At 42.1% G+C, this 14324-nt stretch overlaps 2 protein-coding genes across 2 annotated transcripts in view; one reads left to right on the forward strand and one right to left on the reverse strand.

The window, feature by feature from the left end:
• Nucleotides 1-457: 457 nt before the first annotated feature.
• TIFA (TRAF interacting protein with forkhead associated domain) lies at nucleotides 458-5491 on the reverse strand. Its single transcript, XM_045537491.1, has 2 exons — nucleotides 5300-5491; nucleotides 458-1888 (listed from the first exon to the last, which is right to left on the reverse strand). Exon 2 carries the CDS (start codon nucleotides 1868-1870, stop codon nucleotides 1295-1297), a length of 576 nt encoding a protein of 191 aa, XP_045393447.1. The 5' UTR covers nucleotides 1871-1888; nucleotides 5300-5491; the 3' UTR covers nucleotides 458-1294.
• A 3949-nt stretch (nucleotides 5492-9440) lies between these two features.
• ALPK1 (alpha kinase 1) overlaps nucleotides 9441-14324 on the forward strand; it is a 92739-nt gene continuing 87855 nt past the window's right edge. The window contains exons 1-2 of the mRNA XM_045537492.1: nucleotides 9441-9580; nucleotides 11191-11246. The gene's annotated coding sequence lies outside the window, so the exon portion shown is untranslated. The remainder of the gene's footprint in view (nucleotides 9581-11190; nucleotides 11247-14324) is intronic.

Below are 14324 nucleotides of genomic sequence, written 5' to 3' on the forward strand. Positions count from 1 at the left end.
ATTATTTTATGAAGCCACTGCTATGCCCACCATAGGGAATAAGCAGGAAAACTAGACACAGGAACTGAAATAGTTGTTCAGGCCACTTTGTGTGGTAACAAATGTGTCACTGTACTGGAATAGTCCCAGGATTGGGGAATGGACGTCATATACTACAGCCCACGAGTGACCAGTGTCTGAATCAAGAAAAGGTTTAAAACTTCTTTTGTAAGAGGTTGGAGAGTTTTTAAAATATTTTAAACAGGTTGTTACAAAAATGTGGACCCTTACTGCAGGAAATTTTTTATTTACCTGGAAAATTGTACAGGGAGCCTCACTACCTGATAATGCTAGAATTTAACTTAACTAAATGGTTACCATTATCTATTTAACATACCTTAGTGAAAGTGCGTTGAATGAGAATCTTTTAAATAAAGACAACTTTTTCTGAAGATAAAATTTTAGAAATATTTAGGCATTTATTATAAATGTTCACATATATTTACCTATGTGAAGTGGCTTAAGAACAGTTCTTTCCCTTCTTTAGAAAGAGTTTCAAAGAAAATGGTTAGCAAATTACATTTAGACTTTATTATGAGCGTGGATGCTATTAAAAATGTTTCATGGAATTTTAAAATTGTATTTAGTACATAAAAATCAAACATCAAATTTGGTAAGAAAATTCTAAACACAGTGGTTCTTTAAAATGTTTACATATCGGTTTTGAGTGATGAATATAGACAAGGAGAACTGACATCGTAGGAATAAACACTCTACAATGCTATAGAAAGAAAATCATAGAAAAGCAAGGTATTATTTCTCAAATAGGTCTTCCCATACTCAAACCACAATGACACACAGACACTAGTCCAGAATGCATTCCGGGACTCGGGTACTGCAAGTACCAACAGGCTACAAACACCAGTAACAACCAGCTTGGAGCCTTGACCCTGAAAGCCAATGGCTGCTGTGAAATGGCGTGACCAAACCCAGAGACGGTTCCTTACAAAAACAAAACAAAATACAGGACGAAAATCAAGCAGAAAGAGAAAATAACATAACCTTATTTTGAGAACACTGTTTTATCACAAAGGATTTCTTTTTTTTTTTTACATTAACCCTCACAGGTTCGTTGTAGATCCAAGAAGGCAACAGGTGACTAAGTTGATGACTAATATAATGTACAGACTTTAAAATGATACAACAAAATCCCAAATTTGACAGCAGAGCAGATGACTATAATTGACTGCACTAATAGACTCTTAGTAAGCCGTGTCTGTAAAGCGTCTACAGAGCTCGTCATCCTTCGTGTTTCTCATCCCAGGCCCTGTGTGCAGGATTCGTTTTCATCCATTTCTTCAGGAGAAGAGCTTTGGGGGGAACAGGATGAGTAACTGCCGTACTCGGGTATGGGAGTGTGTGACGGCCAGTTGTTTTCTTGTAAGAGCGATATTGAAGAAAAAACCAGCTGCGTCTCAAAATAGTCCAGTGACTCTCCATCCTCCTTCTCCATCAGGAACTGAAACTCCCCAAACCTGACCATGCACTTGTAGGGCAGGTCCAATTTATTTAAGTAGCCCAGTTCTCTATTGTCAACGATCAGGCTGGTCTTCTTACTCATATTTTTAATTTCAAAAGACAGAACGGAGCTGTCGAACTTTTTAAACAGCTGCAGAGAAAACTGAACTCGGGAAACCTGTTTGTCCTGAAAAGTATAAAGACAGGCCTTAGAATTTCGGCCGAAGTTCACCACTGCGCTGGAAGGGAGTTTCTGTCGGCTACCGAAGTTTATCGATTGAAATATGCCACTTTCCAGCTGCCCGGGATGGTACACGGTCATCCGGAGACAAGTTACTGTCTCTTCTGTGTCAGCATCTTCAAAACTGGCCATGATGTGCACAAGACCCACCTGCAACAATTAAACCACAAAATTAGTTCCTGCCTGTACTGGAGGCGTTGAGAGCTTTGATCCTAATATTCTGCTGAGCAACTTCTGATAGGTGATTTATTTAGACCTTAAGAAAACACATAGATTACTTTAAATTAACTAGCAGATATATGAAATCTTATACCAAGAGCCCTGTGACAATTGGTGTATTACCTTTTCCCATCTCTTTATTTTTCATGTCTAGTTTTGATTCTAAAACCATGCTACAATCTGGACAATAACAAGGAATGATCATCGACAATAAAATTATTTGGGGACAGCATAAGGAAACCTTAGTTCCTTTCTCATTTAGATAGAGTAACTTGGGCCCAGAGAAAATACGACAGCTGTGTTTTAAAAAGAAAATCAGGACATAAAAAATCCTTTTTGGTTTGAATACCCTCAGAGGATCTATACATAAAAAAAACCTAGCGTTTATTTATTACCATTAGTTGTATTACGAATTGTGAAACCTGGTTAAAGAAATTTAATAATTATAAACAAATAATTGTAACATTTATCCTTTATGTCTTCAGTTAGATTTCTAATAGGTAAATGATTAAAAATAATAAATGCTTTAAATGGTTATTTTATTCTATAATTTTAAAATTTAGACACTACATACTTTGAAAAAAATAAATCTTCACGAGGTAGTTCTAAATGTCAGAGCCTGCACTGCTATTGGAATTATTTCTTTTTATGAATGGTTCCTAGTGACTGGGTGGACAAACCATCCTTAACCACCAACAGCAAATCTAACTGCCATTAGCTGCATTGCTCTTGGAGTGGCTGGCCCTGAGCTGCCCACCACCTCCACTTCCCTACATAGATCTTTGATAATTGGTGCAGTATTTATAGGCATATAACAGGATAGAAGAATGAGTTTCTAACATTTTTGAGCAGTTATTCTGACATGGAACTGCTATTTGAAAACTAATTTATCTTTTTAAAATGACATGCACACGATTTAAAAATTCAAACAGTCATAAAGGATTTAAAAAACATGTCTCTCCTCCCCAGCCCACTGTAACTCTTTGTCTTCCTCTCGTGGAGTCAATCATGGTAGAAACTGCTTTCATCTTTACAGAAATTTTCTTTACAAAACAAGCATAACTGTGTGTGCACTCACACACACACACGCACACAAACACACATCTCTCTACAGAGAAAAATTTCCTTACACAAACAGAAACATAGTATGTTTAGCTCTGATCCTTGCAATACATAGGGATGGGTTTTTTTTTTCCTTATCTGCATATATAAGTATACCTCATTCTTTAACAGCTGCATAGAATTCCGTTTACTTTAGTGCAGTGGTAAACTATACAAGTACGAGTGCTGCCCGCATTCCTCAGACGACCCTCGCATGCTCGTGCTACTGGACTATGTCTGCTTGTACTCATTTGGGGTTTTGGGGGTCAACAGTCTTAAGTGAGGTTAATCTGTAGTTTTATGGTTTTTTATTTGCCATCTATATTAGATGTTGGTATCAAAATTATGCTGATTTGAGGCCGGGCGTGGTGGCTCACGCCTGTAATCCTAGCACTCTGGGAGGCCGAGGTGGGTGGATCACTGGAGGTCAGGAGTTCGAGACCAGCCTGAGCAAGAGTGAGACCGCCGTCTCTACTAAAAATAGAAAGAAATTATCTGGACAACTAAAAATATATAGGAAAAAAATGAGCCAGGCATGGTGGCGCATGCCTGTAGTCCCAGCTACTCGGGAGGCTGAGGCAGGAGGATTGCTTGAGCCCAGGAGTTGAGGTTGCTGTGAGCGAGGCTGACACCATGGCACTCTAGCCCGGGCAACAGAGTGAGACTCTGTCTCAAAAATAAATAAAAATAAAAAAAAACAGGTGCGCTACCAGGGGCTTTGTCTCTGGAGCACAGCACAGAATGCCTGGGTCCCACATTCTTGAGTGTCCAGCTCTGTGCCGACACCGGGAAGTATTCACATCCTGGGAGGCTGAGAAGAGAAGGGTTAGATTCAAGCGGAGGCTCCTAAGTCCTCTCAGGGGAAGGAAGAGTGCGTATGTGCAGAGGTGTTGCCTGCAAACAATACCTCCACCTCCCACCCCTGCCCTGCCACACACGCACACATGCACATACATACATGCACACACAATACACACATGCACGTGCACACATGCATGCACATACATGCAAGTACACATGTGCACATACATGCATGCACACACATGCACATGCACACATACACACATGCACACACATGCATGCACACACATACATGCACACACACATGCACACACACATACATACACATGTGTGTACATGCACACAGACACACGAGCTCTACCGTCCTGCAAAGCCAAGGTAGAGACATACCACCCTCGCCTCGCAGAAGGGTGTTTGGTCTTCGAATGCCAAGAACAAAAATACCTACAGATATTTTTCCTAAAAGGAGCCAGACGTCTGAGCAGTTTCACAGAAAGTTTGGTGGCCCTGGGTGACCAAACTGCAGCTCATGCTCTGTTTTTTGAAAGCAAGACTGACTGCCGGCAACACTGGAGTTTGCTCTGGACAATGTATCAGGGAAGGTTCCCCTCCAACACTTTCACTTTCATCCTCCCACCTGTGTCCCCTCCTGGGTCCCCCCCACGGATGTTCTCGAGAGACAGTCTGTCCTTGGGCGTTTGCAGGTGCGAAGTTTCTGTCCTCCCCAAGTGGCTTTTCTCCCCAGCAAACCGCAAACCCTGCGCGAACACGAGGGGAAGAGGAACTTGGGAGCAGGGGCGAGACACCGTTCACCTCTGGCCTCACCCCTGTCAACACGGTCACCCTGCAGGGTGGCTGCCACGACATTTGTGACAACTCTGTTATGTAGAGCGCTGTTCGGCAGAATCCAAACTTACTAAAAGTCACAGGTCTTGCAAAAAAAAATAATTGGTGACAACCGAACACCAACCTTAGGGGAAAGCGGGACGTTTGTCGCGCGGGTGTCGCCTTTCGCCCCCCCGTCCCCTGGGCCCGACACTCGAAAGCGCAAGTCCCACCCCCGGTGGCTGCGGACGTCCGCCCTGCGGTCCCCAGCGGACGTGGGAAATTCCTCCTTTCGATCCGAAAGCTTGAGAAAGTGCCAGAAAACAACGGATGGTGACGTTTCTCCCAAGGCACCAGCCTTTGCAAAGGACACAAAAGCACAACGGCGACACCCGCACCTCCAGTGCTTCCTCCCGGTGCCCCCCCCATTTATAAACATTCATGTGTTTTGTAAAGCTGGGGTCACGCTGTCTGCGATTTCGGGGACACCGGGGGCCGAGCCACGCGATGGCTTTGCGTGCGACACCCCGAGGCCACCAAGCCGCTCCCCAGGGGGACAGACATCGCAGGGACAGTCCCCACTGCCTCCACCCCCGCCCGCCGCCCCGCAGGTACCTGCGCCCGGGGGTCCGGGAACCTTCCTGAGCGGCTTTGCTTTCCCGGCTCAGAACCGGGTCAACCGGGACGACCAGGTGACAGCCAGGCGACAGCCAGGCGACAGCCAGGCGGAGGCTCCGGGTCCCGCACGGTCACCGCCCCGCGCCCGCGCTGCTGCTCCGCCGGCCCCGTGTGAGCCCAAGAGCGCGCAGAGGGGACAGAGCCAGGAAGGGGGCGTGTCGCGACCGAGCGGGGACGCGCGGGGACGTCCCGCCCCGGCGGGCTGAGCGCGCTCCGGCCCCGGGGACTTTGCGCCGCTGTGTGACCCGCGCGGCAGCGACAGGGACCGCACCTGCCCGCACAAGTGGCCTCTCCGCCGAGCACGTGCCTGGCGAGCTGGGTTTTGCACGGAGGGGACACTGGATCTCTGCACCGTTAAGGGCGACTTTCCCCCAAAACGAGAGTGGCCCTGGGGCGGGGGACAGGTGGGGCGTGGAACTAATCTTCAGGTGACTCCAAGGGTACCAAGCAAGCCAGGTGCGTGGCATGCACGAGCTCATCCAACCCTCAGAGACTCAGAGTGGGTCCCCATTACAGATGAGTAAACTGAGGCCCAGAGAGTGGTTTAAGCATCGTGAAGCGCAAAGAGCAGGCGCAGGATTTGAACCCGCTTCAGGCTGTCCCGCCCGTGTCCCCCGCAGGCCAGGCGCTTCCTGCCCTGCCCCATCCACCCGAGGGGACTTCTCACGCCATGCCCAGGGTCTGGGGTTCCACAGAAGGTTCCTGAGTAACCCTCTGCCCCAGGGAGAAGGTTCTGGATGAAATACACGTGGCCGAGAGCCTAAAGGTGTCAGAAGGAGATGCGAGTGCGAACCTTGTATTAAGAAGAGAAGGGACTGCGACCAGAGGAAGGAGGACAAAACTTGGCTCAGGTCTTAGTGCCTCACTTCTGCGTTTGGAAAACCCAATGCTGGTGGGTGACAATGAACGGGAAGCCCCCTCATTTGTACCTATTCTGTCCTTGAGTTAGGAGAGTGGCATGTCTGTGGTCCAGGTTCGGTGGCAATAAAATGACATCGATGCCTCGCCTGATAAAGTTCTGCGGGAGAGGTCAGGTTTGGACCCTGGAGAGTTAGGTACAACCGGGAACAGCAAGCATGGGGAAGGAAGGGTGCACCTAAAAGTGAGGTGGATTCCTGTAAGGGCTGCAATTTGGTTCATTAATCATCAACATTTACTATTTCTTTTCGGGAAGAGGGACAGCCCGGAGTATCTTCTTTCTGCTGAAGAACATTACAGCAGGTGGAAGATAAAACCCGCAATTCGACAACGCCTATGAACTCGTGCAATAAAATAGTATTATCAGAATTGGAGTGTCCGATCTCTGATCTTTCAAATGAAATCAAGTCAGATGTGAAAATGTCTTATAAACTGCCAAGGACTATAGAGGTAGGGGTTAATTATTAATAATACTAATAGAGAAAAGGGCAACAGTTGCTAAAATTCAAGGTGCTGGAGATTGTTCTTTCTTTGTTTCACTTAAGGTTTCACTTGATTTTCTAAATGACCCAAAGTGAGATTTAAATAAGCTCTTCATTCTATATTAGAATCTAATGTCAGTAACAATTGTCTTCCTCTGACAACTGGTTAATGGACCTTAAAACTGCAGGTGGCTCGTGGAAAATGAGAAACAACCAAGCGACTTGACAATTTCTGTTCCTTACAGGTTTGAGGGGTCACTTGCTCATGGCTAGAATTGCCTGTCTATGTTATTTCTTTTCAAATAACAGGCATGGACATTCACAGCAATCTGGCTTCCAAGACTTTTTTTTTTTTTTCTTTTTTTTCCATGGTGATTAGGAAAGGCAAATTGTCCTCACTTGATGTAGGGGCCCATGTCTTAAGCCCAAGACTTTTTGAAAACGGACAAAAGGCCCAGAAAACTTCTAAAAGCTTGGATAGGGCCAGAGCAAAAAAGAAACGTGTTTATTTCTCCTCTACTTTCAAATTTATTGAGCTTTCTGAACATCACCAGGGGACATTTATAAAAGAAGCAATTTGAAATCACTCATATCTAAATTAGGCAAAGCAATCTGTAATATGTGCTTATTTACTGTTTGTGTGAAACCATGAAAAACAGTTATTTTTAAAAGAAGAGATTATTTTACAGCCTTAATACAGATTTAACTTGTTTTATTTCTATTCAAGGTCAAAGTTTAAACAAACATAGTAACGGGAGCTTTCATAGAAAAACATTTGCCATTCTTTAATAATGAAAATGTCTTTGCTGTTAAACACAGTAGGACTTTTAAGTATGCAATGAAAAGTTACTAGACATTTCAGGAAAGAATTTCTACAAATATTCTCATCTCAGGCTATGATTTATCTTTAAACAAGCAAATTACTAAAGTCTGAAAGTACTTCGGCCAAGGTAACATCAGGTGGAAGAAAGTAATACTTCCAGCATGTGCTACCATTTCCAATCTGTTGATGAAAATCAGTTGCTGAAAATCAGTTTTGAGGCCCTCCTAGTTGCAGGTTCCCCTTTTGAAAAGGAACAAAGAAAGTTTCTTTCGGTTTCAATGTGATTGTGTCATTTTGACAAATCCATCTTTTGGTCCTGAAGTGGCCTTAATCTGTGAAACTTTCTCTTGCACTTACAACTACTCATTTTTATTTCCTGTGACCATAGACTTTAAGTATTAAACTTTCTTAAAGATTGAGTTGTGCATTACAAATACTATTTATTCATAATTGATTAAAAAGACAAAAATAAAATTATATGTGTGTATATATATATATTTTTTTAAACAGGGTCTTGCTCTGTCACCCAGGCTACAGTGCAATGGCGTCATCATAGCTCACTGCAACTTCATACTCCTGGGCTCAAGCGATCCTCCTGCCTCAACCTCCCAAATTGCTGGGACTACAGGTGTGTGCCATCATGCTCGGCTAATTTTTTTTGTAGAGACTGGGTCTCACTGTCTTGTTCAGACTAGTCTCGAACTCCTGGCCTCAAGTGATTCTCCAACCTCGGCCTCCCAAAACGCTAAGATTACAGACATGAGCCACTGCACCTGGCCTAAAATGTTATATTTTGTAGAAAATTAAACAGTAAAATTCATTTAAATGCATTTCTCAATGAGATTTATGGAGTTTTAAAAAATTAGTTCATGGATGAATGTTACTTATAGCTACAATAAAATAGTCTTCTACAAAAATGCGTATGTAGAAGAAGAGAGAAACCGTTTACATAAATAAATAGAGATAGAAAGAATTTTGTGATAGCAAGGCTATTGGGTTATTTGAACTTTTTCTAAGGTCATCTATTACGAATTACATAGTGATCTATCAAAAAAAAATGTTTTGCATGGTCTAGCTGCTGACTACTTAATTATTTCCTGCTATTTTGTTAGAAACCATTCAAACTGCCCAAGGATTTGTTACCCAGTCATTCATTCTCTCAGTTTCTGGGAAGTATACTAAAGGCTTTACCAAAATATATCAGATTGTGATTAATGAAACTTGTTACTCCTTCACTCTAGAGAAAACTTCGTTCAGGTTCAGAAAGGATTGAGAAAATTAAAATAATATTGTTAGCATCAATAACCTTTCTAGTAAAATATATTTTGATAAACAGTTTTAAATCCTCTCGTGTACTTTTGGCATTTTTTTGGCAAAATTTGGAGCTGCGGACTTGAGTTGTTCAACTGAAGAGCCATGTGCACCACGTGACCCAATGTCAACCCAATGAGCCCCATCAGATTTTCTATCAGAAAAGTGCTAACTTGGCTTTGCAAATCAAATAAACCTGGTAATATGTGCTTCCCTGTGACAAGCTCACTCTGCACTCCAAGAGCACAGAATGAAACCTTAATGTGAGTCTGTCTTTGGATAATAGAGCAAAACAATGCCATGTTCATTGTTTCTTACTGACATTCTCTTTTCTTGGTTCTCAGGGGAATCTCCATTCTTAGCCCAAATAAGAAATTTTTTCTTGCACTTTCCTTAAGAGGAGGAAGTTTTCTGGAGTAATACAACTCCCAGAATACCTTTCAGCCAAGCAGTTCCCAAAGGGGTGTGTCTTGTGGTTCAAAACTGCTGAAAGTCCCGGGCGTTGAATTACACAACCATCCCCTGAGACAGGGATGGGATTTTTTTTCTTTCAAATTTCTACTTCCTGAAACTGAGGCTGTTTATGAGAAACAGTGTATTTCGGAGAGATTGTACTATAATTAACTGTCTGCAGAGTTAGATTTGCTGGCCTGAAAGTGGTTTTTCCTCTTCTTGGAGGTAAAAGTGAGTATCAGTCTTTATATGACAGAAAGCAGGAGATGGTCTAATGTATGAGGAAGTGTTTTCTTAAATCGTAGATTACGTAGACAGGTGGGCCCTGTTTCCACCTCCTGATCTTGTCTATATTTAAAGTTCTAAGAAGAAATTTCCAGAAAAGGGAGGGGGGTGGGGGGGACGGGGTAGGGGGACAGTGGGGACAGAGGAGGGAAGGGCCACCTACAACTGTAAACCCCAGTTATTCTGAAAACGAGAAAATGAGCCAGTTTTTTGTAAGGTTTTAATAGCAAAGTTCTTAAAGCATTTAAGACTAGACCATTCTGGTCTAGTCACTGAATCCAGAGGTTTGATTAAAGCATTAAAGGGTTGTTGGGATTATTTATTTTAAAAATAATATTCCTAGGGCTTTTGCCTAGGACATAGGATGTTGATGACAGAAGCTGGCACTTTTATGGCCGTGATAATAGAAACTAGCACTTGATGATGACATCAGTGATTTTGCCAGGAAACAGATAGATAAGGCGCTAGAATTACTCATCACCCGTGGGAAGAACTGACAGGAATTCTGGGCACGGAGACACCTTGTTTGCACAGGAAGCATCTAGAAAAATGAAATTCCTTGGTGTGTCTGTTTAGAAGAGTGCTTTCATTAAGAAAGTTCAGTGTTTGAAATTCGGGCTCTGGATGACTTTGCAAAGCCCCAAATGAAAACCTTTAACATCGTTTGGGATTTGCAGGCGGGTGAGGTAGAAACAGAGGCAGGCCCAGAAAAGAGGATTTTGTGCCACATTGTGATGGCATCTCTGTCCGTAATACTTGCTTCTGTCTCCCTCTAGGCCTTTTATTTTCGTTTTACTTAGTGCTGCTAATACTCGTATGAGAGATCTCTGAGGGTGAGGTTTCTCTTCTTTATGGCAGAACTATTGCAAAAGCCTAAGAAGAAATTTGAAATCCCCTCCTAAAGAAGGGAGGAAACCAAAACAAATTTGTCCCCAGAGAAGCACTGTGGACAGGATCTGGTCTGCTTTGATGTGACATTCCTCTTCCTTGTATAGCTAAAGTGATGGAGACTGATGATAACTTCTCCACTCCCATCTGGAGCTCAGGTGCACGGGCTTCTTCCTGTTTATTTTCTTATCTGGACATCTTAAATAGCGTGCATGTGGCCGGGCGCGGTGGCTCAGGCCTGTCATCCTAGCACTCTGGGAGGCCGAGGCGGGAGGATCGCTCGAGGTCAAGAGTTCGAGACCAGCCTGAGCAAGAGCGAGACCCTGTCTCTACTAAAAAAATAGAAAGAAATTAGCTGGACGACTAAAAATATATAGAAAAATTTAGCCGGGCATGGTGGCGCACGCCTGTAGTCCCAGCTACTCGGGAGGCTGAGGCAGGAGGATCGCTTGAGCCCAGGAGTTGGAGGTTGCTGTGAGCAAGGCTGACACCACGGCACTCTAGCCAGGGTGACAGAGTGGGACTCTGCCTCCAAAAAAAAAAAAAAAATAGCGTGCATGCAACAATGCTTATGGCATAATGCAAGAAATAAAGAGTAGAGATTATTCCTTGTTGTGTTTGTTCTGTAATTATAACAAATGTCTCTGTGTTTAATGTCTTTTTCTTAGGTAGAAAGCTCTCCAAAATCAGGAATGGATTGAAATCTAATGAGCACAGACTTTGGGTAAGTTTTCTTTTGAAACTTTTGAATTAAGTTATTTTTTCCTAATTATAGCAATACATAGCCACTGTAAGAAATAGGAAAAGAAGGGGAAAATACTGGAAAAGTGCCACTTAGAGGCAAACACTCAACGTTTGATTTTTTCTGATTATGCTTCATCAATTTTTCTAAATTATGATGGCATACACATAACATCAAATGCGCCATCTTAGCCATTTTATGTGTACATTTTAATGGTGTTAGGTACATTCATTCACACTGCTGTGCTACCATTGCTACCATTCATCCACAGAACTCTTTTTATCTCACACGATTGAAACTCTGTGCCCATCAAACAATAACTTCCCTCTTCCCCCTCCCCTGACCCCTGGCAACCACTGTTCCAATTTCCTTGTCTATGAATTCGACTACTCTGCGTACTTCATAGAGGTGGTATCACACGGTATTTGTCTTTCTTCCCTTAGCATAATGTCCTTAGGTTCATCCATATTATAGCATGTGTCACGATTTCCTTCCTTACTGGGCTGAATAATATTCCGTTGTATGTAATACCAATTTTGTTTCTCTGTTCACCCACCAATGGCCACCTGGGTTGCTTCCACCTTTTTGCTATTGCAAATAATGTCACTATGAACATGGGTGTACAAGTATTTCTTAGAGACCCTGCTTTCAATTCTTTTGGGTATATACTAAGAAGTGCAATTGCCGGGTCATATGGTAATTCTATTTTTAATTTTTTGAGGGTCTGCTATACTGTTTTCCATAGCAGTGGCGCCATTTTGTATTCCCACCAATAGGGCACAAGAGTTCTAATGTCTCCACATCCTCCCCAATATGTTATTTTCTGCTTTTTTTTTTTTTTTTTTTTCTTGGTAGCCATCGGAATAGGTAGAAGGTAGGATCTCATTGTGGTTTTCATTTGCCGTCCCATAAGTGACGATGAGGACTTTTTCATGTGCTTATTGGCCATTTGTGTATCTTCTTTGGAGAAATGTCTATTCAAGTCCTTTGCCCTTTTTAAAATCAGGTTGTTTGGTTTTCTGTTGTTGAGTAGTAGGTGTTTATATATGCTAGATATTCATTCCTCATCAGATATATGATTTGCTAATATTCTTTCTCATTCCATAGGCTTTCTTTTCACTCTGTTGATTGTGCTCTTGGATGCCCAGTTTTTCATTTTGATGTAGTCCAATGTATGCATTCTTTCTTTTGTGACCTGTGCTTTTAGTGTCATATCCAAAAAGTCATTGCCAAATCCAATGTCATGAAGCTTTCTCCCTATGTATTCTTCTAACAGTTTTATAGTTTTAGCTCTTACATTTAGGTTTTTGATCCATTTATTTTTATTTTTAGAGATAGGGTCTCACTGTGTTGCCCAGGTTGATCTCAAACTCCTGACCTCTAGCAGTCCTTCTGTCTTGGCCTTCCAATCCCTTGGCTGGGATTACAGGTGTGAGCCAGTACACCTGGCCTCTTTGATTCATTTTGAGTTAAATTTTGTATAAAAGGTAAGGATCCAGCTTCATTCTTTTGCATGTGGATACCTGGTTTTCCCAGTACTATTTGTTGAAAAAACTGTCCTTACCTCATTGGATGGTCTTGGCACTCTCGTTGAAAATCATTTGACCCATATGTGATAGTTTATTTCTGTGCTCTTTATTCTATGCTATTGGTCTATGTGTCTGTCTTTATGACAGAAATACTGTTTTGATTATTATAACTCTGTAGTAAGTGTTGAAATCAGGAAATGTAAGTCCTCTAACTTTCTTCTTTTTCAAGATTGTTTTAGCTATTCAGGGTCTCTTGAGATTCTATATGAAACTTAGGACAGATTTCTCTATTTCTGTAAAAATATGTCAGTGGTTTTCAATGATTTTTTAAAGAGTTGCTATCATGCTATATGAATAATTTTAATATTTTTCTTTTTCTTACTTATCATTATTATATATTTATACCACTGCAAAATAAAGATGACTTCTCATTATTTAAACACTTCATAAATATTCTTCCAATGACTACATAAAGGAAATGTACAAATGAAGTAGAACTGAAAGCTTTGAAAATATTATGCCTCAAACTACAAGTACTTAGATACTATAGTCATAAAATTGTGAGACATTTCCGAGTTTTAGGATGAAATATTTATGCTAAGTGGATAGAGGAAGGGATAAAAGCCCAATTATATTAGTTTAAAATACTTTTTTAAAGTATATAATTATATTACTTTGGACTAACTACAACTCTGGAATTCATTTATTTACTCAACAAACATTTACTGAGTCTCTACAGTTTTTGAAGTCCTGGGAACCTAGATATAAGTTAAATAGGGTCTTTACACTCGGGGAAGAGAATAAATACTAAAATGTAACGACAGTCTAATACGTGTCATGAACTTTTACTTCCTTACGTAATCTGGGCACCAGGCCTAGGAGGGAAGTGGTATTAGCCCCATTCAGAGATGAGGGAACCAACATTCGTTTCAGAAAAGCTGAGCTACATATTGAAGGCGACACAGATAGTGAGTGTTGGGCTGAGTGACAAACCCAGGGTTCTCTGAATGCCTCCAAAGCTTCCACCCCTTTCACTCCCCAAGGTTGCTTTTGGCATTTATGACCTAACACAGGACATAGGAGTGTATACAGCTAACTGGAACATGAACAAAATACTGCGATAGAAATGAATTCTGTTGGATTAGAGTCAAGGAAGGCTTTAGAGGCCGGATGCGGTGGCTCATGCCTGTAATCCCAGCACTCTGGGAGGCCGAGGCGGGAGGATTATTTGAGCTCAGGAGTTCAAGACCAGCCTGAGCAAGAGCGAGACCCCATCTCTACTAAAAATAGAAAGAAATTATATGGACAACTAAAAAATATATATATAGAAAAATTAGCTGGGCATGGTGGCGCATGCCTGTAGTCCCAGCTACTTGGGAGGCTGAGGCAGGAGGATCGCTTAAGCCCAGGAGTTTGAGGTTGCTGTGAGCGAGGCTGATGCCACGGCACTCACTCTAAGCCTGGGGAACAGAGTAAGACTCTGTCTCAAAAAAAGAAAAAAGAAAGAAAGAAAGAAAGGCTTTAGAGAAGT

Source organism: Lemur catta, chromosome 26, assembly GCF_020740605.2.
Source record: "Lemur catta isolate mLemCat1 chromosome 26, mLemCat1.pri, whole genome shotgun sequence".
Taxonomy (NCBI): domain Eukaryota; kingdom Metazoa; phylum Chordata; class Mammalia; order Primates; family Lemuridae; genus Lemur; species Lemur catta.